A 22,772-nucleotide genomic window follows, 5' to 3' on the forward strand; every position below is an offset into this window, starting at 1 on the left:
CTTTCCCATCCCTCGGAGCTGGCACCCATGACCATCTTCATGCTGACCCTGACATTGCCCCTCCCATTACACAAGCCACCTGTCTAGTTCACCTCTATGACCACCACCACCCACTCCCATGAGACCTTCGCCTACCAAATTTCCACCTTGGACCAGTCACCCTACTGCATTCCACTCCCCACTCTGACTGTGACTGTTCCTTTCTATCACCAGTACCCTGAGCTCACCCTGCAGGATCCCAAAGCCAACATCACTGACCAACCCCCCCCCCCCCCCCGCCGACCTCTGCCCAGACACTTTTTTCCACCCAGACCGGCCCCCTGCTCCCCCTCCCCCCCCTCACTCCTTTCCCCGAACACTCTCTTCACCAACAGGTTTTTTGTCTCCCGCCAGATTAACCACTCACACTTTCCCACTGCTGTCCAGGCCAAAAAATTCCACCCCGTGTGTTTTTACTGGGTTAAAAAGGACGAGGCCCATTGCAAAAGTTCCTTTTTCCCAACAGCCAAATTGTTGGGGAATTTGGGGCAATGGATCGAATTCCCTGATCGTGGATTGCTTTAGGTAGTCTGAACTCACTAGCTTTAAGAACTGGTGAAGTCACCAATTCAAAGGGTTTAGTTTGGCCCCCTCACTGTTGGTAGCAGGGGTAGATTTTCAATGAGGCTGCATTAAAATTCAGGATCCTGAGGCAAAACACAATGCTCTAACCAACTGCAACACCAGACCTAATTGCCCAGGAAGATAATGGTTGTCGTATGTGCCTCCTTACAGAACACAAAATCCTTGAATACACAGAAGGTAAAGTATATTTATTTCAAGCATCTGATCATGCTGTGGCACACTGCATTGGAACTCAGTAATGAGACATAGGTTTGCAAGTGCTATTTCCCATGCGATTCTCTTTTAGTGACTGTAGGGAAATGCCAAGCACCCTACCAATGCCAGAGGAAGCACCAGAGTCAGACACCCTGACTGCTATTTTATATGTTTAGGCTATACTGAAAATAGTGATGGCAGCAGCTATCCCATAAAATAAGGCACTATTTATATTTATATTCACTATTACAGCCCTGTTCAAGCTAGTATGTTTACCCCCCTGCTGTGTATGTTTTCTTAGGGATGATGTTTCCTACTTTTGGTGATGTTCATCTAGCTCCGTTTTCTGATGAGCAGCTTTACATGGAACACTACACGAGGGCAAATTTCTGGTATGTCCTCACGAGAGACTCTGGCAATGTTTGATATCACCATCTGTAAACTATTTGAGGACAACATGTTTTCCAAGGAAATGGGCACAGATTATTACTAAATGCTTAGATCATAGAATCCCTACAGTGCAGAAGGAGGCCATTCGGCCCATCGAGTCTGCACTGACAACAATCCCACTCAGGCCCTATCCCCGTTACCCCACATTTTTACCCTACTAATCCCCCTGACACCAAGGGGCAATTTAGCATGGCCAATCAACCAAACCCGCACATCTTTGGACTGTGGGTGGATACCGGAGCACCCGGAGGAAACCCACGAAGACACGGGGAGAATGTGCAAACTCCACACAGACAGTCACCCAAGGCTGGAATCGAATCTGGGTCCCTGGCGCTATGAGGCAGCAGTGCTAACCACTGTGCCACCGTGCTGCCCCACCTGATCACCAGAGAGAAATGAAAAATGTTTTTTTTGAGTCTGCCCCACTTGAATGCATTATGTCTTGGATCTTGCAAGGTCGGATGTAGTTAATAAATGCAGAAATCCAATGGACTTAACATTCCTATGAGCGGATGTGTGAAAGCTTAGCTTTTGTGGGTGTGTTATGTTCAGTTGCCTGTTCTAATGGAGTCCTGTCGTAGTGGTGATTCATTCTAGGCACAGTTTTTCCAACAACACAGAGCAGGTCCGCTGTATTTATTTTTTGGAATCTGTATTTAAGAAATGCAATATTTGTTTACCTCATTTTAGACAAGTTCAAAATCCCCATCTTGAAATGTTTGCATTTGACTTGCTTTCTGCTGCCATATTTGGCAGAGTTTTCCACGTCATTTGTTTTCATTCAGGAACTTCTACCTCACAAGTCTCGCCTTGCCTGTGTGGCATTTCCTTAGGATGCCAAAACCACTTACTTCAACTTGTATTTATATTGTGCTTTTAACATTGTAAAATGCCCCAAGGCGCTTCGCAGGAGCATTCTAAAACAAAATATGAAATCGAGCCATTTAAGGAGATATTGGGCGAGATGACCAAAAGCTTGGTCAAAGCAGTAGATTGTAAGAAGTGTTCTAAAGGAAGAAAGAGAGGTGGAACTGCGTTGGGAGGTAATTCCAGAGCTTGGAGCTGAGGCATCTGAAGGCACGACCATCAATTAAGGAGCGATTAAAATTGGGGATGCGCAAATGGCTCAGAATTAGAGGAACATGGATTTGTCGGAGATTGTGGGACTGGGGGAGAATACGGTGACGGGGAGGGGTGAGGCCACGGAGAACTCTGACAAAACATTGCTTGTTCAGAAGCCAATAGGGGACCAGGACTGGGTGTGAATTAAGAGCTGGGCATCAGAGCTTTGGATGACAAGTTTACGAAAGGTAGAATCATAGAATCCCAAGAGTGCAGAAGAGCCCATCGAGTCTACACCAACTCTCTGACAGACTCTCTTACCCAGGCCCCCTCCCGCCGCTAACTATCGTGCTGCCCAATAGCATGTCACTTGTGGTTTTGATAAGGTTTGTTTCAGTACTTTGAATCCCTCCTGATTGGAGGGATTCGAACAGAGTTACAGGAAAGGTGGGAACAGATTTGGGAGGCATTCATAACAACATCAGAACAATTGCCACATGTACCCCGGATGTGCACGCAGGCACGCATCCACTCACCGACTGACTCACTCACACTCTCTCTCTCTCTCACATACACTCACTCACCCTCACCGTCACGCTCACCCTCACCCTCATCCTCACCCTCACACACTCACCCTCATACGTCCTCTCACACGTCCTCTCATTCACACACTCACTCTCTCACTCTCACTCTCATCCTCCCTCGCCCTTGCACTCACCCTCTCACTCTCACTCACTCTGGCCCTCCCTCTCACTCACTCTGGCCCTCCCTCTCACTCACTCTGGCCCTCTCTCACACTCACTCTGGCCCTCTCGCGCACTCACTCTGGCCCTCTCGCGCACTCACTCTGGCCCTCTCGCGCACTCACTCTGGCCCTCTCGCGCACTCACTCTGGCCCTCTCGCGCACTCACTCTGGCCCTCTCGCGCACTCACTCTGGCCCTCTCGCGCACTCACTCTGGCCCCCTCTCACACTCACTCTGGCCCCCTCTCACACTCACTCTGGCCCCCTCTCACACTCACTCTGGCCCCCTCTCACACTCACTCTGGCCCTCTCTCACACTCACTCTGGCCCTCTCTCACACTCACTCTGGCTCTCTCTCTCACAATCATTCTGGCTCTCTCTCCCACAATCACTCTGGCGCTCTCTCACACAATCACTCTGGCGCTCTCTCTCACAAACACTCTGTCTCTCTCTCACACTCTCTCTGTCTCTCTCTCTCTCACTATCTCTCTCACACTCTCTCTATCTCTCTCTCACACTCTCACTGTCTCTCTCTCACACTCTCACTGTCACTCTCTCACACTCTCACTGTCTCTCTCTCACACTCTCACTGTCTCTCTCTCACACTTTCACTGTCTCTCTCACACTCTCACTGTCTCTCTCTCACACTCTCACTGTCTCTCTCTCACACTCTCACTGTCTCTCTCTCACACTCTCACTGTCTCTCTCTCACACTCTCACTGTCTCTCTCTCACACTCTCACTGTCTCTCTCTCACACTCACTGTCTCTCTCTCACACTCTCACTGTCTCTCTCTCTCACACTCTCACTGTCTCTCTCACACTCTCACTGTCTCTCTCTCACACTCTGTCTCTCTCTCGCACTCTCACTGTCTCTCTCTCGCACTCTCACTGTCTCTCTCTCGCACTCTCACTGTCTCTCTCTCGCACTCTCACTGTCTCTCTCTCGCACTCTCACTGTCTCTCTCTCGCACTCTCACTGTCTCTCTCTCGCACTCTCACTGTCTCTCTCTCGCACTCTCACTGTCTCTCTCTCGCACTCTCACTGTCTCTCTCTCGCACTCTCACTGTCTCTCTCTCGCACTCTCACTGTCTCTCTCTCGCACTCTCACTGTCTCTCTCTCGCACTCTCACTGTCTCTCTCTCGCACTCTCACTGTCTCTCTCTCGCACTCTCACTGTCTCTCTCTCGCACTCTCACTGTCTCTCTCTCGCACTCTCACTGTCTCTCTCTCTCACACTCTCACTGTCTCTCTCTCTCACACTCTCACTGTCTCTCTCTCTCACACTCTCACTGTCTCTCTCTCACACTCTCACTCTCTCTCACACTCTCACTGTCTCTCGCTCACACTCTCACTGTCTCTCGCTCACACTCTCACTGTCTCTCGCTCACACTCTCACTGTCTCTCTCTCACACTCTCACTGTCTCTCTCTCTCACACTCTCACTGTCTCTCTCACACTCTCACTGTCTCTCTCTCACACTCTCACTGTCTCTATCTCACACTCTCACTGTCTCTCGCTCACACTCTCACTGTCTCTCGCTCACACTCTCACTGTCTCTCTCACACTCTCACTGTCTCTCTCTCTCACACTCTCACTGTCTCTCTCACACTCTCACTGTCTCTCTCTCACACTCTGTCTCTCTCTCGCACTCTCACTGTCTCTCTCTCGCACTCTCACTGTCTCTCTCTCGCACTCTCACTGTCTCTCTCTCACACTCTCACTGTCTCTCTCTCGCACTCTCACTGTCTCTCTCTCACACTCTCTCTGTCTCTCTCACACACTCTCACTGTCTCTCTCTCGCACTCTCACTGTCTCTCTCTCACACTCTCACTGTCTGTCTCACACACTCTCACTGTCTCTCTCACACACTCTCACTGTCTCTCTCTCACACTCTCACTGTCTCTCTCTCACACTCTCACTGTCTCTCTCTCACACTCTCACTGTCTCTCGCTCACACTCTCACTGTCTCTCTCTCACACTCTCACTGTCTCTCGCTCACACTCTCACTGTCTCTCGCTCACACTCTCACTGTCTCTCGCTCACACTCTCACTGTCTCTCGCTCACACTCTCACTGTCTCTCTCACACACTCTCACTGTCTCTCTCTCACACTCTCACTGTCTCTCTCTCACACTCTCACTGTCTCTCTCTCACACTCTCACTGTCTCTCGCTCACACTCTCACTGTCTCTCTCTCACACTCTCACTGTCTCTCGCTCACACTCTCACTGTCTCTCGCTCACACTCTCACTGTCTCTCGCTCACACTCTCACTGTCTCTCGCTCACACTCTCACTGTCTCTCGCTCACACTCTCACTGTCTCTCGCTCACACTCTCACTGTCTCTCGCTCACACTCTCACTGTCTCTCGCTCACACTCTCACTGTCTCTCGCTCACACTCTCACTGTCTCTCGCTCACACTCTCACTGTCTCTCGCTCACACTCTCACTGTCTCTCGCTCACACTCTCACTGTCTCTCGCTCACACTCTCACTGTCTCTCGCTCACACTCTCACTGTCTCTCGCTCACACTCTCACTGTCTCTCGCTCACACTCTCACTGTCTCTCGCTCACACTCTCACTGTCTCTCGCTCACACTCTCACTGTCTCTCGCTCACACTCTCACTGTCTCTCGCTCACACTCTCACTGTCTCTCGCTCACACTCTCACTGTCTCTCGCTCACACTCTCACTGTCTCTCGCTCACACTCTCACTGTCTCTCGCTCACACTCTCACTGTCTCTCGCTCACACTCTCACTGTCTCTCGCTCACACTCTCACTGTCTCTCGCTCACACTCTCACTGTCTCTCGCTCACACTCTCACTGTCTCTCGCTCACACTCTCACTGTCTCTCGCTCACACTCTCACTGTCTCTCGCTCACACTCTCACTGTCTCACACTCTCTCTCTCTCACACACTCTCACACTCACTCTCGCACTCTCACTCGCTTTCTCGCACTCTCACTCTCTTTCTCGCACTCACTCTCTCTCTCTCGCACTCACTCTCTCTCGCACTCACTCGCTCTCTCTCGCACTCACTCGCTCTCTCTCGCACTCACTCGCTCTCTCTCGCACTCACTCGCTCTCTCTCGCACTCACTCACTCTCTCTCGCACTCACTCGCACTCACTCGCTCTCTCTCGCACTCACTCGCTCTCTCTCGCACTCACTCGCTCTCTCTCGCCCTCACTCGCTCTCTCTCGCCCTCACTCGCCCTCTCTCGCTCTCTCTCGCTCTCTCTCGCCCTCACCCGCTCTCTCTCGCCCTCACTCGCCCTCACTCGCTCTCTCTCGCCCTCACTCGCTCTCTCTCGCCCTCACTCGCTCTCTCTCGCCCTCACTCGCTCTCTCTCGCCCTCACTCGCTCTCTCTCGCCCTCACTCGCTCTCTCTCGCCCTCACTCGCTCTCTCTCGCCCTCACTCGCTCTCTCTCGCCCTCACTCGCTCTCTCTCGCCCTCACTCGCTCTCTCTCGCCCTCACTCGCTCTCTCTCGCCCTCACTCGCTCTCTCTCGCACTCACTCTCTCTCTCTCGCACTCACTCTCTCTCTCTCGCACTCACTCGCTCTCTCTCGCACTCACTCGCTCTCTCTCTCGCACTCACTCGCTCTCTCTCGCACTCACTCGCTCTCTCTCGCACTCACTCGCTCTCTCTCGCACTCACTCGCTCTCTCTCGCACTCACTCGCTCTCTCTCGCACTCACTCGCTCTCTCTCGCACTCACTCGCTCTCTCTCGCACTCACTCGCTCTCTCTCGCACTCACTCGCTCTCTCTCGCACTCACTCGCTCTCTCTCGCACTCACTCGCTCTCTCTCGCACTCACTCGCTCTCTCTCGCACTCACTCGCTCTCTCTCGCACTCACTCGCTCTCTCTCGCACTCACTCGCTCTCTCTCGCACTCACTCGCTCTCTCTCGCACTCACTCGCTCTCTCTCGCACTCACTCGCTCTCTCTCGCACTCACTCGCTCTCTCTCGCACTCACTCGCTCTCTCTCGCACTCACTCGCTCTCTCTCGCACTCACTCGCTCTCTCTCGCACTCACTCGCTCTCTCTCGCACTCACTCGCTCTCTCTCGCACTCACTCGCTCTCTCTCGCACTCACTCGCTCTCTCTCGCACTCACTCGCTCTCTCTCGCACTCACTCGCTCTCTCTCGCACTCACTCGCTCTCTCTCGCACTCACTCGCTCTCTCTCGCACTCACTCGCTCTCTCTCGCACTCACTCGCTCTCTCTCGCACTCACTCGCTCTCCCTCGCACACACACTCTCTCTCTCACACATTCTCTCTCTCACACTCTCACTCACTCTGTCACTCTCACACACTATCTCACACTCTCTCTCACACACTCTCTCTCTCACACACACTGTCTCTCTCTCTCTCTCTCACTCTCTCTCACACTCTCTCTCTCACACTCTCTCTCTCACACTCTCTCTCTAACTCGCTCACTCTCTCCTGGAATATCAAGACAAGTTTCAGTCAGTATTCAGGCAGTGTAGAAAGCTGTAAGATCCAGATGATGAAGAGCATTTAGGTGAGGTGGCGATGGAGAGGAAGAGCTAAGCATGCGGGAGTGGGTGGAAGGAGTGTAAATGGACAACAGAAGGTGATGAAGCAGCATGTAGCAATGGGCCGGTGCCACATTTCGTTATTGTAGGGGGAGAGAGGGAAGAAGGAGGAGAGGCAAGATAGGCGGTGGAGAAAAGACAACGCAAGATTGGGAAGGGTTGAGTGACATAGAACCAGGGCTATCATTGGAAATGCATGTTGTACCTTTGGAACCCAATTCTATCACCTTTTGGAGTGGGTGGTGGGGGGATTCTAATGATTTTATTATGGGGAAATGATGCAGAGTTACTTTTGAGTGAGAGACTGGTTTGAACACAGGTTGTTTGGGGAGAATGTACTTTATTATAGGCTGAGAGTATAGATTACTGCAGCAATAGGCACTAATTTGTTCAAAGCAGGAAGCAGGATTCAGGTGTGTGGGGAGTGAGTATTCCTTGAAGTGAAAGACTAAATGCAGCAGGGGAATGGAATTGTGAATTTTTCTCCAGTGGCTGGAAGATAATGATTTGGAGGTCAAATTTATCCTCATTGTGGTGAAAGATGTTTAATTCCTTTGGCACTTAGATTTGAATTTATTTTGTAGATTAGTAGCACGGGCCCGCAACTATAACCATGTTGTCTAAAGTGTGGTAATAAGGAGCCAATTGTTTAAAAACTGTTTCTTCTATTGGTTAGAAGATGCACGTATACAAAGGAGAGTAAGCGAAATAAATGTTCTGTCGCAGGGATTCCTAAGAACATAAGAAGAACATAAGAAATAGGAGCAGGAGTAGGCCATCTAGCCCCTCGAGCCTGCCCCGCCATTCAATAAGATCATGGCTGATCTGAAGTGGATCAGTTCCACTTACCCGCCTGATCCCTATAACCCCTAATTCCCTTATCGATCAGGAATCCATCTATCCGTGATTTAAACATATTCAACGAGGTAGCCTCCACCACTTCAGTGGGCAGAGAATTCCAGAGATTCACCACCCTCTGAGAAGAAGAAGTTCCTCCTCAACTCTGTCCTAAACTGACCCCCCTTTATTTTGAGGCTGTGCCCTCCAGTTCTAGCTTCCTTTCTAAGTGGAAAGAATCTCTCCACCTCTACCCTATCCAGCCCCTTCATTATCTTATAGGTTTCTATAAGATCCCCCCTCAGCCTTCTAAATTCCAACGAGTACAAACCCAATCTGCTCAGTCTCTCCTCATAATCAACACTCCTCATCTCTGGTATCAACCTGTTGAACCTCCTCTGCACTCCCTCCAAGGCCAATACATCCTTCCGCAAATAAGGGGACCAATACTGCACACAGTATTCCAGCTGCGGCCTCACCAATGCCCTGTACAGATGCAGCAAAATATCTCTGCTTTTATATTCAGTTTCCCTGTAAAGAAAGCTTTAAGGACTGTGCACATCAAAGGTTTCTACAGGAGCAGAAACGTCCAGTTATGTGCGCACATTCCAAATAAGTTTTCCAGCTGACTGTCAATGATGTTGCCCACATTCATTGGGTCAGTCCTGACAGCATTTGATTGAAGCCTGCATTTTGTCGTCATTTCATGGAATAGAATGAGTTGGTCAGAGCGTCACAGCTGGGTTGGCATTATCACAATTTGAAAGGTCCCTGAAATCTTGATCTAAAATAATTAACGTTTAGGTTATCTTTAATGGACAGAACTTTCAACTTTGGCCATTCTGCTGCCATCAAATCTTTTCCCTTCAGAAGTTCAGACCCTATAGACCAGCTGAACATTTTGTTCTTTTTTAAAAAGACATGAAAACTCTTGGGTCCGGAATTTTACCGCCCCACCTGCCACGGGAATCGGAGTGGGCGAGGGGCGGACCATGGAAAGGTCCGTTGACCTCGGATGGGATTTTATGGTTTTGGGATGAGCAAGGCCATAAAATCCCGCCCTTGATGTCGCTTTCCTATTTGAAACGAATCAAAATACAGATTTGCATTTGGAGTGATAGTGGAGTGATAATATAGAACATAGAACATTACAGCACAGAACAGGCCCTTCGGCCCACGATGTTGTGCCGACCTTCATCTGAAACCAAGATCAAGCTATGCAACTCCCTATAGAATGGGATGGATCTTAACTTTGCGCAGTAGTGCATAGTCTGATTTGTTTCCACTGGCTTTTACGAAATAACAATCGAGAGAGATGTAAAATAGGTTGCCCAGACTTGCTATCACCTATTTTACACTATCACACCAAGCCCTATATGTCTTCATCATGCTGTTAAGTTGTCTATCACTGCTTCACCTTTTTCATTGACAATTAAACAGGTCGTTAAAAGCAAAATACTGGGGGTGCTGGAATCTGAAACAAAAACAGAAAACTGCTGGAAAATCTCAGCAGGTCTGACAACATCTGTGGAGAGAAAATAGAGCCAGCATTTCGAATCTAGATGACCCTTCGTCAGAGCTGGAGGGCCTGACGAAAGGTCATCTAGACTTGAAATGTTGGCTCTATTCTCTCTCCTCAGATGCCATCAGACCTGCTGAGGTTTTCCAGCATTTTTCTGTTTTTGATTAAACGGGTCGTACTGGACTTCTCTGCTACAGGAGAAAACAAACCAAGCACACGGACATCAATCTCAGGATGTGGACGCAATGTAAAAGGGAGCCAAAGGGAAGTTGTAGAAAAGTAATTGTTTCAGAGACGTGAGGTGTGCCAGAAACTTCCTCAGAAGCGCTCTCAATTAGTTGGTGTAACTTTAGTAGCTGTGTAAAAAAGGTTTCCAACAATCTTCCACTGAAGTTATGGGAACCAATTGGGAAAACCTGCTCATAAATTCCCAAAGTTGGTTTAAAAAAAATTGCCTGGAACGCACTGTGCAGGAAACACTTAGCATTCACAATGATTAACCTCGCACAGTACTTTGGCAAGCTTATCCGTAAAATTAAGCCGACATTTAGATTTCCTGCACTGAATGGATGAATGAGGTACTAGTATTTCATATGTGAGTTCAGAATATACATATAAAAAAAAAATTCACCTTGTCTTTAATATTTTATGCTAAGCACCGAATTGTTAGCAGATGTGGCTGTGCTATGCAGGTTACCTCTGCACTGAAAGATTTTCTGTGAAGCATGAAGCAACTGGTGAAGTTAAACTACATTTATGTGGAAGCTTGTGGAGTGCTATAAACATTTTCGTTTTGTTTTTCCATTGCTACTACCTATAAGCCTAGCTTTGAAGGAAGAAGGCAGAAATTAGGTTGAAGATTGTATATAAATAGATCAAAAATGGATTAACAATATCAAGAAGGAAGTAGAGAAGGACATATGAACAGATGTAAAATGTAATACAAGAAAGTTCTTCCAGTACTCTTGGGGAAAGGAATTCCAAGGAATAGTGAGTGTAAACCACCGTTGTGGATTATAACTGGCTAAAAGGATTGAAGTAGATGGTCATTGTAAAGGAACAAGGCCAAACTGGGAAAGGTATTCTGTAAGGAGTCACAAGGGTTGGTGCTAGCTTCTCTTCTGTTCCTGGCATCCACAAAGGATCTGGAGTTGTATTCACAGTGCAAGGAATTAAATTTAGAGATGACACCAAGCTACAGAAAAGTTTGGATTCAGAGCAGGCAGCCACGATCATAGAAAGAGGGAGGGAGTGGGACGCTGGTGCTAATCAGTAGAAAATGATGTTCAGCAAGGACAAATAGTGTAAATAAGAATAGAAAGCAAGAATTGAATAACGGGTTAGAATTTGTCAAGTGAAGACGACAAAGCTGCCATGACTAAATGCTGTAAGGCTGCAACTAACAAAAGACATGGGATGGTGAATTACATTGCCAAATCATTCGAGAGGAAATCTTCAGAATCATGTCCAAGCTATACTGTGCATTGGTCAGGTTACACCTGGAGTACAGAGTACAATACTGGGTACTCTGACTTAAGGAGAACTTGGCTCCCCTGGTATTTGAGGGATGAGCAATAAGGAGGGATTTGTGTAAGCTATGGCTTTCAAACATGAAAGGAGACATATCGGAGGGGACCATATAAAGCTATATAAGATAATTAATTACATTGGGCTGTGACAGCACTTTCAGATGTGCCATAGCTGCAGGAACTGGGGACATAAGTACAAAGGTGTGAATGACAGACACCAGGATATATTTCTTCATAGAAATCATAGAAACCCTACAGTGCAGAAGGAGGCCATTCGGCCCATCGAGTCTGCACCGACCACAATCCCACCCAGGCCCTTCCCCCACATATTTACCCGCTAATCCCTCTAACCTACGCATCCCAGGACTCTAAGGGGCAATTTTTAACCTGGCCAATCAACCTAACCCGCACATCTTTGGACTGTGGGAGGAAACCGGAGCACCCGGAGGAAACCCACACAGACACGAGGAGAATGTGCAAACTCCACACAGACAGTGACCCGAGCCGGGAATCGAACCCGGGACCCTGGAGCTGTGAAGCAGCAATGCTAACCACTGTGCTACCGTGCCGCCCCTTGTTGGAGATAGTCATTGGCTGGACCTTGTGTGGTGCTAATGTTGCTTCTTCTCACAGATCAACAGCTGTAGCTGTTTGCCAAAGATAGTGATCCAGTTTAGGACACTGGACTCATTTTAAAAAGTGGATGGATGTCATAATGGGAAGAAAATAAAGGTTTTTTTGGAAGAATAGGATCAACTAGCAAAATGGTTGTCTTCACGAAAACCTATCCTCTGATAATGCAACTCTCGTGTGCAGCTTCTTAGTGCCTGTGACACTGCATGTCGCTTTGTTATCTAACTCACATGCCCCAAGCTGAGCTGCTACAAGTGACATTTACAGGCAAAACCGAGATCATCCAGTCACGGGAAACTATCTTGTAATAATCAGGCCTTCAGTATAATGCCACAATATAATCAGACAAGTTAGGTCCCTGAGACCCAAGCTGATGATCACTGTTCTAATTACAATTGACTAAATGTTCCTTTCTTAAGTTACTGATCTTCTTCCCCACTCCAGGTACCAGCAGTGTTTCCATGGGATTAATTTGTCTGGCCTTTGCAGCGCAGCTATGGAAGAGTACTTCAGTCAGCCAATCGTAGTGAGTATGAAGCTCTTTGCCCAGATGAAGATGAATGCCATAGTTATTAACGGGAAATTATCAAGATTGGTATTTCTTCCAATCAAATTAAGCTGATAAGCAGACCAATTATCGACACAATTCATTCATTCATCAATAGGAAAATTCAAAATGGGATCACTTACAAAGTTAAAAGATAGAGGATGCAAATGCTATTTCCATAATGCCACTGGAGATAGTGCTGTGGAAGCTGAGCATCTTTTTTCTGCTGCAAGGTGTGCTGCCAGATGCTTTTGACGCAACCCACATGGCTGCCATCTTGAGAAATGTACGCACAAGACGTCCTTTTTTAAAATACTTTCTTGGGATGTGGCCATTGCTGGGAAGGCCAGCATTTGTTGCCAATTCCTAGCTACCCTTGAGAAAAGGGTAGTGAGCTGCTTTCTTGAACCACTGCAGTCTATTTGATCCAGGTACATCCACAATGCTGTCTGAAAGGGAGTTTTAGAATTTTGATCCCATATCAGTGAAGGAACAGCAGATATATGGATTGTCCCAAGTCAGGATGGTGTGTGACTCGGAGGGGAACTTGCTGATGGTGGTGTTGCCATGCATCTTCTGCCTTTGTCCTTCTAGGTGGTAAAGGTCACAAGTTTGGAAGTCAAAGGAGCCTTGGTGAGTTGTTGCAGTGAACCTTCCACTGATGCCACTGTGCATTAGTGGTGGAGATGGTGAAGAGGGTGCTGATCAAGCAAGCTGCTTTGACCTGGATGGTGCAAGACTCTTGAATATTGTCGGAGCTGCACTCATCCAGGCAAGTGGAGAATATTCTATCATATTCCTGATTTGTGCCTTGTAGATGGTGGACAGGCTTTGGGGAGTCAGGAAGTAAGTTACTGGCCTCAAAATTCCCAGTTTCTGATCAACTCTTGCACCCACAGTATTTATATGGTTGGTCCAATTCTTTTTTTTGGTGAGTAGTAGCCACGAGCATGTTGATATTGGGGAATTTAGCAATGGTAATGCCATTGAAGGCTAAGATCAGAAGGTTAGATTCATCTTGTTGGAGGTAGTCATTGGCTGGACCTTGTGTGGTGCTAATGTTGCTTGCCACTTATCAGTCCATGTCTGAATTTTGTCCAGATCTTGCTGTATATTGGCACTGACTGCCTCAGTATCTGAGGAGTTGTGACTAGGATCTTAGATGCACTGCGAGAACTCCCCATTGTACAAGTGAAAGGCTCATGACACTTCATCTACAGTTCAGCTGTAACGATATGCCACCAGCACTAATGCCTTGACTCTGATGAAGGTGTTGAGTACAAGTTCTATTCTGACCTTGATAAAGCCCTCACTGCTATCCAAAATAAAAGATCATTCTTATGGGGAACTTTGGCAGGGTTGACTGTGACTCTGATGTCTGGAGAGGAGCTACTGTGAAAAACAGGGTAAGAAAAGCCAGTGCAAATGGTGCACATTCTGTGTTCAGCATGGCCTCATTGTAGCAAACACCTCTTCTGCCAGAAGGGCAAATACAAAACCACATGGAGGCATCCTAGATCAAAGCATTGGCATCTCCTGGATTATTGTGATGATTTGAGTTAAAGATCTAAGTGATGTCTGTATCACTCAACCCACATGTGGACTGATGACTGTTGGACAGATCATTGACTTGTTCAATCAGTGGCGAATATCCACCCAGCACCAAAACATCACAAGGTCCAGGTGTCCAAGAGGAAGAAGATAAATGTCTCAAACTTAAAGCAGTGCGATTGACAAATTCGAAACACAGCTCACCACCGATCTCGAAAACCTGCACACGTCCACTCAATTTAAGAACCGTGGGTTCAAGTAAAGTCAGCTGTACTAGATTTCTGCGTCCAAACCATTTGGTTCGAGCATTAGTTCAATAAAATTGATGCAGAAATATGTAGCCTGCTGGAGCAAAAACAAGCAGCCTTCATTGCCTGGCAGAACAACCCAGGGTCGCAAGTTGAGAAGGCAGCATTCCAACAGCTCAAGGCTGAGGCCAGAAGATAAAGAACATTGTGGAAAAAAGATAATCCAAGAGATCCAACAATTTGCTGACTGTCATGACAGGCAAAACCTTTTTAAAGCCACCAGGACCATTTATAGACTCAAGATCAAATGAACAAAATCCCCGTCACTCACAGGATGGTGTCTCTTCTTCAAGATGACAGTCATCTGTTAATACTGGAAAGAGCATTTCCAATAACTCCTCGACTGTAAATGCACAGTGGCAGCTGATATTCGCCAAGCTATCCACTGATACCTTGTGGTAAAACCCATGTGTGAACCACCATCGGTGGGAGCGTTGCAACAAGCAATCAAACGGATGAAAAGTAATCGAAAGAGAAAACACTGGAAAATCTCAGCAGGTCTGGCAGCATCTGTAAGGAGAGAAAAAAGCTGATGTTTCGAGCCTAGATGACCCTTTGTCAAAGCTGAAAAATAATAATGTCTGTGGCCCTGATGCAATTCTAGCTGATGATCAAAGCTGGTGAGCTTCTGCTCTCACATCAAGGCTCCATGAACTCATCCTATGGATTTGGGAGGAGAAGGAACTTCCACTTCAGAAATGCCACAGTATATCCCTCTTGTACATGAGGGAAAATCCTGACATGCATTCTCCTGAATCGTCTACATCCTGTGGCTGAGGAAATTCTCCCAGAGACATGGGGGATAGAATTTTCCCATCCCTCCCGCCATGGGAATTGTAGCAGGCAGGGGCGGACCAGGCAAAGGTCCTTTAACCTCGGGTCGGATATTCCGGTTTTGGGGTGAGCGCGGCCAGATAATCCCGCCTATAGGGTGCCGTTAGACCCTTCAGAGGAACCTCCAACATGGTCTTTGATGCCAGACAAATCCAAGGAAAAATATCAAGAACAATGCCAGAAACTCTTCATTGACCTAATCAAAGCATTTGACTCAGTAAATCATGAGGATTAGCCAGGGGAAATGTGGAGTGTTACGGGGATAGGACAGGGGGGAGGGCCTGGATCAGATTCGGTGAGAGAGAGAGTTGGTGCAAAATCAATGGGCTGAATGGCCTCTTCTGCACTGTAGAGATTTTATGATTCTATAATTCATTGTGCTTTGTGCTCCATGGATTTTGATGGCCAAGAAATTTGACCAGAATCCTTCAACTGTTTCATGTGACTGCACCTGTATTGAATGGGAGATCTGAAGCAGTCCCATCAAAATCTAGACCAGTTTTGAGCAAGGCCGTATGATCAGCCCCACACTACTTGCAAAATACAAGACAGTAGCTATTCACCTCATCAAAGATCAACCGCCCTTGGGTGTATTAAATACCGCCTAATTCTTTAACTTCAGTCATCACCATGCAAAAATTGAACTGATCACCATTGACATATATGATCTACAGTTTGTAGATGACTGCAATGTCGTTGCCCCTTCTACATCAGATTTGCAAGCCAGTCTTGATCTCTTTAATTTTGTATTCAAGAAACTTGTCCTTGAATGTTGCCAAAACAAAACTCCTGTACCAACGCAGACCTGGTCAGTTAGTATTCTCACCTAAAGGAGAGACTCTGGAATATGTTGAGCACTTGCCATACCTTAGGAGTTACCACTCCTGAAAGGCCACAATTAACAAGGAGACCCATCCACTGGATCAGCTGCACCAGCTCAGCCTTTTATAAACTACAACAAGCGTTTAACAACAAAGATGTTCACAAGTCAACAAAAGTCCTTGTGTACAGAGCAGTTGTTGTCACCACACTCCTGTACTGCAGTGATACCTGGACTGTGTAAGGTAGTCCATCAGCAGTACCTTCTTTGCATCCTCCAGATTCAATGTGAAGATCATCAAACAAATACTCGTGTCCTTCTTCAAACCAGTCCCATAAATATTAAGTCAAAATTCCAACAGAGTCAAGTTTGGTGGACTGGACACTGTGTCCAGATGGCCATGAAGTATCTCCCCTGCAAGGTCCTATTTTCTCAACTCTCGGTGGCCAATGTTCCAGGCAAGGATAAAGAAAATTCCACAGAGACACTCTGAAGCTCTCTTTGTAGCATCACAACATTGGCATTAATAACTGGGACAATGCCTTGATGGTATGGTAATTGGCTGGGGTTGGATTTATCCTGCTTTTCATAGGACATACCTGGGCAATTTTTCACGTTGCCAAGTAGCTAGCATCATAGCTCCACTAGAACAGTTGGACTAGTGCATGCAGCTAGCTCCGGAATACAAGTCTTCAGTACTGTTACCAGGATGTTCTCAGGGCCCATAGCCTTCAACCGTTGCTTGATGCCACATGCAGTGAACCAAATTGGCTGAAAACTGGCATGTATGGTGGAGGCGCCTTCACAAAGAGACAGAGAGAGATCATCCACTTGGTACTTTTGGTTGAAGATGGATACAAATACTTCAGCCTTGTCTTTTGCACTGATATCCTATAGAGATTTCTAACATTGAGGATGGCGATATTGGTGGAGCCTCCTCCTCCTGTAAGTTGTTTAATTGCCCACTGATCATTCATGTCTGTGGCAGGATTGCAGAGCTTAGATATGATCCATTGGTTGTGGGATCACTTCACTCTATCTATGGCATGCTGCTTCTGCTGTATAGCCTGCAAATACTCTTGTAGCATAGCTTCAAAAGGTTGACACCTCATTTTTGGGTATATCTGATGCTGCTCCTGGCATGCACTCCTGCGTTCTTCTTTCAACTAGGGTTGATCCCTTGACTTGTAAGGGATCAAACCATACATTGCATCATTTTGTGGCATTGTTGTACCACCATTAGAATTCCTTTCTATAGAGATTTCCAACATTGGCAACCAGTTTAAAGGGAGAATCCCAGTATTGGTATCCATTTAATGAAGAGTCTTTAATAGTTTTTAATTTCGCTTCTTTTTTAAAAGGAAAATTGATGGTTTTCTGAAAAATGTTGTGAACTTTCTTACTCAATTTCTGGAAAGTTCTATTGACCAAGTCTTTCTTTGTCTGGTTTTTATGTCTTTCACACAAAATGCCAATTACTTGTGTTCTTATTATTTAATGAAGGGAGAAATAATGCTGAATCAGATTACGTGACTATTCCTAGGGTGCTTTTTGCATGCAAAGTACAGGAATCAAACCAAAAGGTCGAGTTATGAATGTAAGAAGAAAGCTTGCAGGAATGGAGCAGCGTTTTTTTTAAAGAAAAGGTTAAAGACCTGTTTTGTCTTTGTGGAAACTAGACTGGGACAATTGAAAACCATTAGTTTACTGGAAGATCGAACAGTAACAGAAATTCTAGTTGTAAACTGGACGTAAAAGTGTAAAATAAACTGAGTAGAATGTCATCTATTTGGGAGGATTAGTAAAGTTGGAGTGGTAAGTATTGCTAAAAGAGTGAATACATGCTGGAGAGTGAGTTGATGTACATAAGGAAATAGCGCAGACAGAGTTGACATGGTTCGAAGGTAAAAGATCAGAAAGGGCCTGTTACATTAGTAAGGGTTATTACAAACTTCTGCTTTGAGGGAAGGAAATGGAAGATCAAACATGGGTCCTAGTTCTCCCATGGGAAGCAGACTTGAGAGTAGAGACCAAACTCCAGACCCATTCACACATCCATCTCGCAGGGAAGTGTGATTTTATAGTCCCCGGGCTTTAACCAGCAGAGTGATGGCTCTGCCACCCTCTTCAGAAACCTGAAGCATGGCTAGAGGTAGGCCAACTCCAGAGCAGGCAGGTTAAAAGACCCGCCTCCATTCTCATCTCTTCACCAATACATCAGTTTTAAAGATATCTTAAACAGAAATGAAAAATTGAATGAATTTTGCTTTAACTCTACCCCCCCGCCCCCCGCCGGTCACCGCGTCCCCCTCAGCCACCGCGTGTCCGCCCCCCGGCCACCCCGTCTCTCCCTCCCCCTCGATCCCCCACTGGCCAATCCGTTTCTCCCTCCCCCTCGATCCCCCACTGGCCAACCCGTTTCTCCCTCCCCCTCGATCCCTCAGACCCTTCACGTCCTCGCCCCCACATCCCCCTTTAATTAAGGATCCCAGATTTAACGAGCAGTGCTGTTTAGGTTTGCTGATAGTTCAAAGCTATTGGTCTCCGCTTCACTGGCTGCTCTATGAGGGAGGACAGGCTCCTGGAGAGGGGCAGAATTCCGCTTCATACTAATTAAAGGACTAAAGTGGGGTGAGCTGGCCAGGCGGAGGCTGGCTTACCCCTGACATTTACATTGTGTTATGGAGAGCCCACCTATTGAATCTAGCCCTATGGCTTTTCGGAGCAGCTGTATAAACATTGTCAGGTGTCAAATTATTTATTGGGGGATTTATGGGGTCTTGGAACTAATCCAGCTTTTAAATTATTTGCACGTACTTGACAATGTTTGTACAGTTGCTCTCAAGTATCTCTAAATACATTAAAAAGCTGAATTGTATCCAAGAGCACATAAATCCCCCAAATAAACAATTTGACCTCAGAATTTTTGATCTCAGTAAATGTTTAAATTGAAAACATAAAAGCAAAGAAAAGTGTGTAACATTTATCCAACCTTTGAACCTGTTCTCACCTCCATATAGCTGGTATAAAACCCAACAGCTGCTAAACCCTAGTCGCCTCATACAAAATTCAAAAATCTTTCCCGAGATGGGTCCTCATCTTTCCCGAGATGAGCGTCACTATGTGAATTAACTCCTTCATAGAAGCAAGACTGTTCAAGGCCCTCTCCCTCTGCTGACCTCAGGAAAAATTGTGGAGGGCTAAAATGGAGGTGGTATTTCTGGTGCTTTTTTGTTGTCATCCCGCCTCTTTTCTTATCCAAATCTGGCTTGGTAAATTCTGGTCCTACAGTCAGATTAGAGTGATGAATAGGAATAATAAAATTATTGTTCTGGGAGAATTTAAGTAGCCACTTATTGATTAGGACAAACAGGTAAATAGAATTCCTAAATAATGTGTAGAACTACTTCTGCAATGTTAATAGACCTGTAAGGACAGAGGCTATGAGTAATGAAATAGATCAGGTTGAGGAGCTAAATATGTTTGAGAAACAGTAGCATCCACAACAAGTTGTGATTTAAAATCCAACTAGAAAGAAAAAAAATGTAGGCACAAACAGTAAAGCACCAAATAGAATGAGGGTGAAGTTTGGAAAGTCGGGGAACAAATTGGCTCGAGTGAAGTCGGGGGTGGTGGTGATTGAGAGAAAAATTGGCACATAGAACGATGGAACAACAATAGGATTTTTTTAAAAAGAAGGAAATTACTAGTAGTTTTAGGATGCCATCTGTCATTCCTAAACAAGAGGTTAAAATTGAAGAAGGTAACTTTTAAGAACAGTTGGAATAATAATAATGAAGAATCTAAAGAAGATTATGGAAAAATGAGAGTAGAGGTTGATAGTGGGATAAGAAAAGCTAAGGTGGAGCCTTGGAAGGATATCAAAATGAAACAAAGGACAAAGAAAATTACAGCACAGGAACAGGCCCTTTGGCCCTCCAAGCCTGCACTGACCATGCTGCCCATGTGAACTAAAACCCCCTACTGTTCCGGGGACCATGTCCCTCTATTCCCATCCTATTCATGTATTTGCCCAGATGCCCCTGGACACCCCAGCAATGAGTTCCAGGCAGGTACAAACTGTAAAATACTTTACAAATACATTGGTGAGAAGATATTGTTGAAACTCAGGTTTCAGAGGAGAGGGTTATTAATTTGTACATGATCAAATATTGGCAAGAGGTATTTAATAAGTACTTCACGTTAGTGTTTACCAAAGAGAAGGCTCTCAGAGAGGAAGTGAACCCTGGTAACTGAAAGGGAGACGAGCGATGTTATGGTAGATAAAAGGAAAATGTCAATTTAGTGAAGCTGAGAAAAGACAAGGTCCCAAGGTCAGACTGGTTACATCTGACATTCCTTCAGGAAGTGAAAATATAAATTGCTAAAGCCCTAGAAATTATTTTAAAATTTGTAGTCTCCAATTAAGAATAAAATAAGTCTGTGTCTAGATGAAGAGCAAGTAATTGGGAGTAGCTGACAGGGACTTCAGAAGAAATAATTGTACATGGCAAACCTGTTATCTTTGAGGAAATGAGGTGGAGAAGTTGGCGTTGGACTGGGGCAGGCACAGTAAGAAGTCTTACAATACCAGGTTAAAGTCCAACAGGTTTATTTGGAATCACGAGTTTTCGGAGCGCTGTTTCCTCCATCAGCTGAAGCTCTGAAAGCTCGTGATACCAAATAAACCTGTTGGATTTTAACCTGGTGTTGTGAGACTTCTTACTTTGAGGAAATGACAGACATGGTAACTGGAACAAATGCAGTGGATGCAGGGTAAAATGGACTTTAAGAAAGCCTTTGATAGGGTACCACATGGGTATTATTAGACAAAATTAAGCTACAATATAGTATTAAAGGGAAGACGGTAAACTGAATTAAAAATTGGTTAAAAAGGAATATATCTGATCACGTACACAAGGTCAACTTTCATGTGTGCGCTGAACACAGTTTTATCTGTTTCCCTTCTGTACTCACTCTGTCGTTCCTCTGTTTTCAGACAGTTTTCTCCAACCAAATATTGGGAGAAATTAGGCCATCATTTTTGCGATTGTAGTTCCTCTCTCACATCCCTATCCCCCACCCACCCATCACAAACACCATCCCCTCTTCCTGGCCACTATCTTAGATTGCACCAGTTTCTTTGGAACTTCTTTTGACCCCATATCTATTTACAAAAGTGAGTGCTGTAACAACGCAAATGGTATCTTCCACTAACAGAATGCTGCCGTCAAGCCAAAAAGATAAATGAATAATGTGGTATATGAATTTCAGTGCCAGTGTGATACCAGGTAGGCAGGCTGCATGTCCCAATGACTGACGGTTCACATCAAACAGTGTGTTGCCTCAACTGTTCAGAATAGACAGAGTACTGGCTGTAATGTGATTCCGCGATTGGACAGTACTTATGAATAATCTTGAATGTGCTAAGAATTAGCTAACAGCCAGGCTCGCAATGTGATTTACTTATGCTTGATAGAAGCAACATATATCGATGCACAGGATCTTTCCTCTGCAGGCCGAAGGAATATGTCCAGGCATTAAACCTTTTTTGAATTAAGCAAAAGCATAGAGGACAATTATTCCTTGGTGCATTTTCCATGACACCAAGTTGACTTGCTAACCACCAGCACCCTCTTCTCATGCATTATAAATTGTTGGCACTCTTGCATCTGTGCTGATGTGCGTAAGACAACAGCTTGCAGTCATTAGTTGACAGCTTGTTTCTTTCTTTCAGCAATATCGAAGTTAGATTGCTGCAAATCACCTATTAATTCATGCACTTCAAAAGTAGATTGTAGTTTATTAGGTTCTTACGAGGATTTGAACAAAGTATTTTCAGGCCATCAGCATATCTAATTTGTCATTTGCTACTTTAGGATACCTTTGATGTCGTCATTTTGATGGCACGGTCTGTCAAGTACACTGTGAATTTTCTGCAATCCAAAGAAGATGATTTGTATAGGTGAGTGGATGCTGCAGTTGTGATTCTAACTTTGTTCTAACTTGTTCTGCAATAATTGCTGAAATTTATTCTGTGGGTCGTTTGTGCATGACACACCTCAGCTCTTAGTAATAAATGTTTGAGAGTGAGTTACAATGATATCCCTGACAGAGATGAATTTGTCGTCATCTTGATAAAGGATGTCAATGATGGACATGAGGTGCTTTCTATATTTTGTACCCAGAATCAGAGTTTACCGTTAGATGCAACATAGTGCTTGCTCTTTTTCTGTTGCCATCCCATTCTGAAGAGCAGCATGTTATTGTACCTGTGTGATTTTTTTTTTTGAATCCCATATCAGTAAGTGATGAGATTTTGAACCTAGACTGAGAAGGAGCTGGTTTCGAAAGTTGAATTATTAGAGAGACTTTTTTGAATATTCTTGGTGGAAAGCTTTGATCGCCAGTTGCACCTGTTAAAAGCTTGTGTAAGAGCTGCAGAAGACTTTCTGTTAGTTAAATAGACACACCTACATTTCCGATATTTGTCCCAAGCAGGCAAAGCCACCAACAATGAGGGTGAAGTTGGAAAATTACTGGTGTTTGTTTTAT

General features: G+C 45.7%; 1 protein-coding gene across 1 annotated transcript in view; it reads left to right on the plus strand.

Moving 5' to 3' along the window:
* The window catches only part of carm1l (coactivator-associated arginine methyltransferase 1, like), a 124,935-nt gene that overhangs the window by 91,333 nt on the left and 10,830 nt on the right, over positions 1-22,772 (plus strand). Inside the window, exons 7-9 of the mRNA XM_078214302.1 lie at positions 1,121-1,211; positions 12,602-12,683; positions 22,097-22,182. Of these exons, the coding sequence (XP_078070428.1) occupies positions 1,121-1,211; positions 12,602-12,683; positions 22,097-22,182 (259 nt within the window). The remainder of the gene's footprint in view (positions 1-1,120; positions 1,212-12,601; positions 12,684-22,096; positions 22,183-22,772) is intronic.

This window comes from Mustelus asterias, chromosome 6, assembly GCF_964213995.1.
Source record: "Mustelus asterias chromosome 6, sMusAst1.hap1.1, whole genome shotgun sequence".
NCBI lineage: Eukaryota > Metazoa > Chordata > Chondrichthyes > Carcharhiniformes > Triakidae > Mustelus > Mustelus asterias.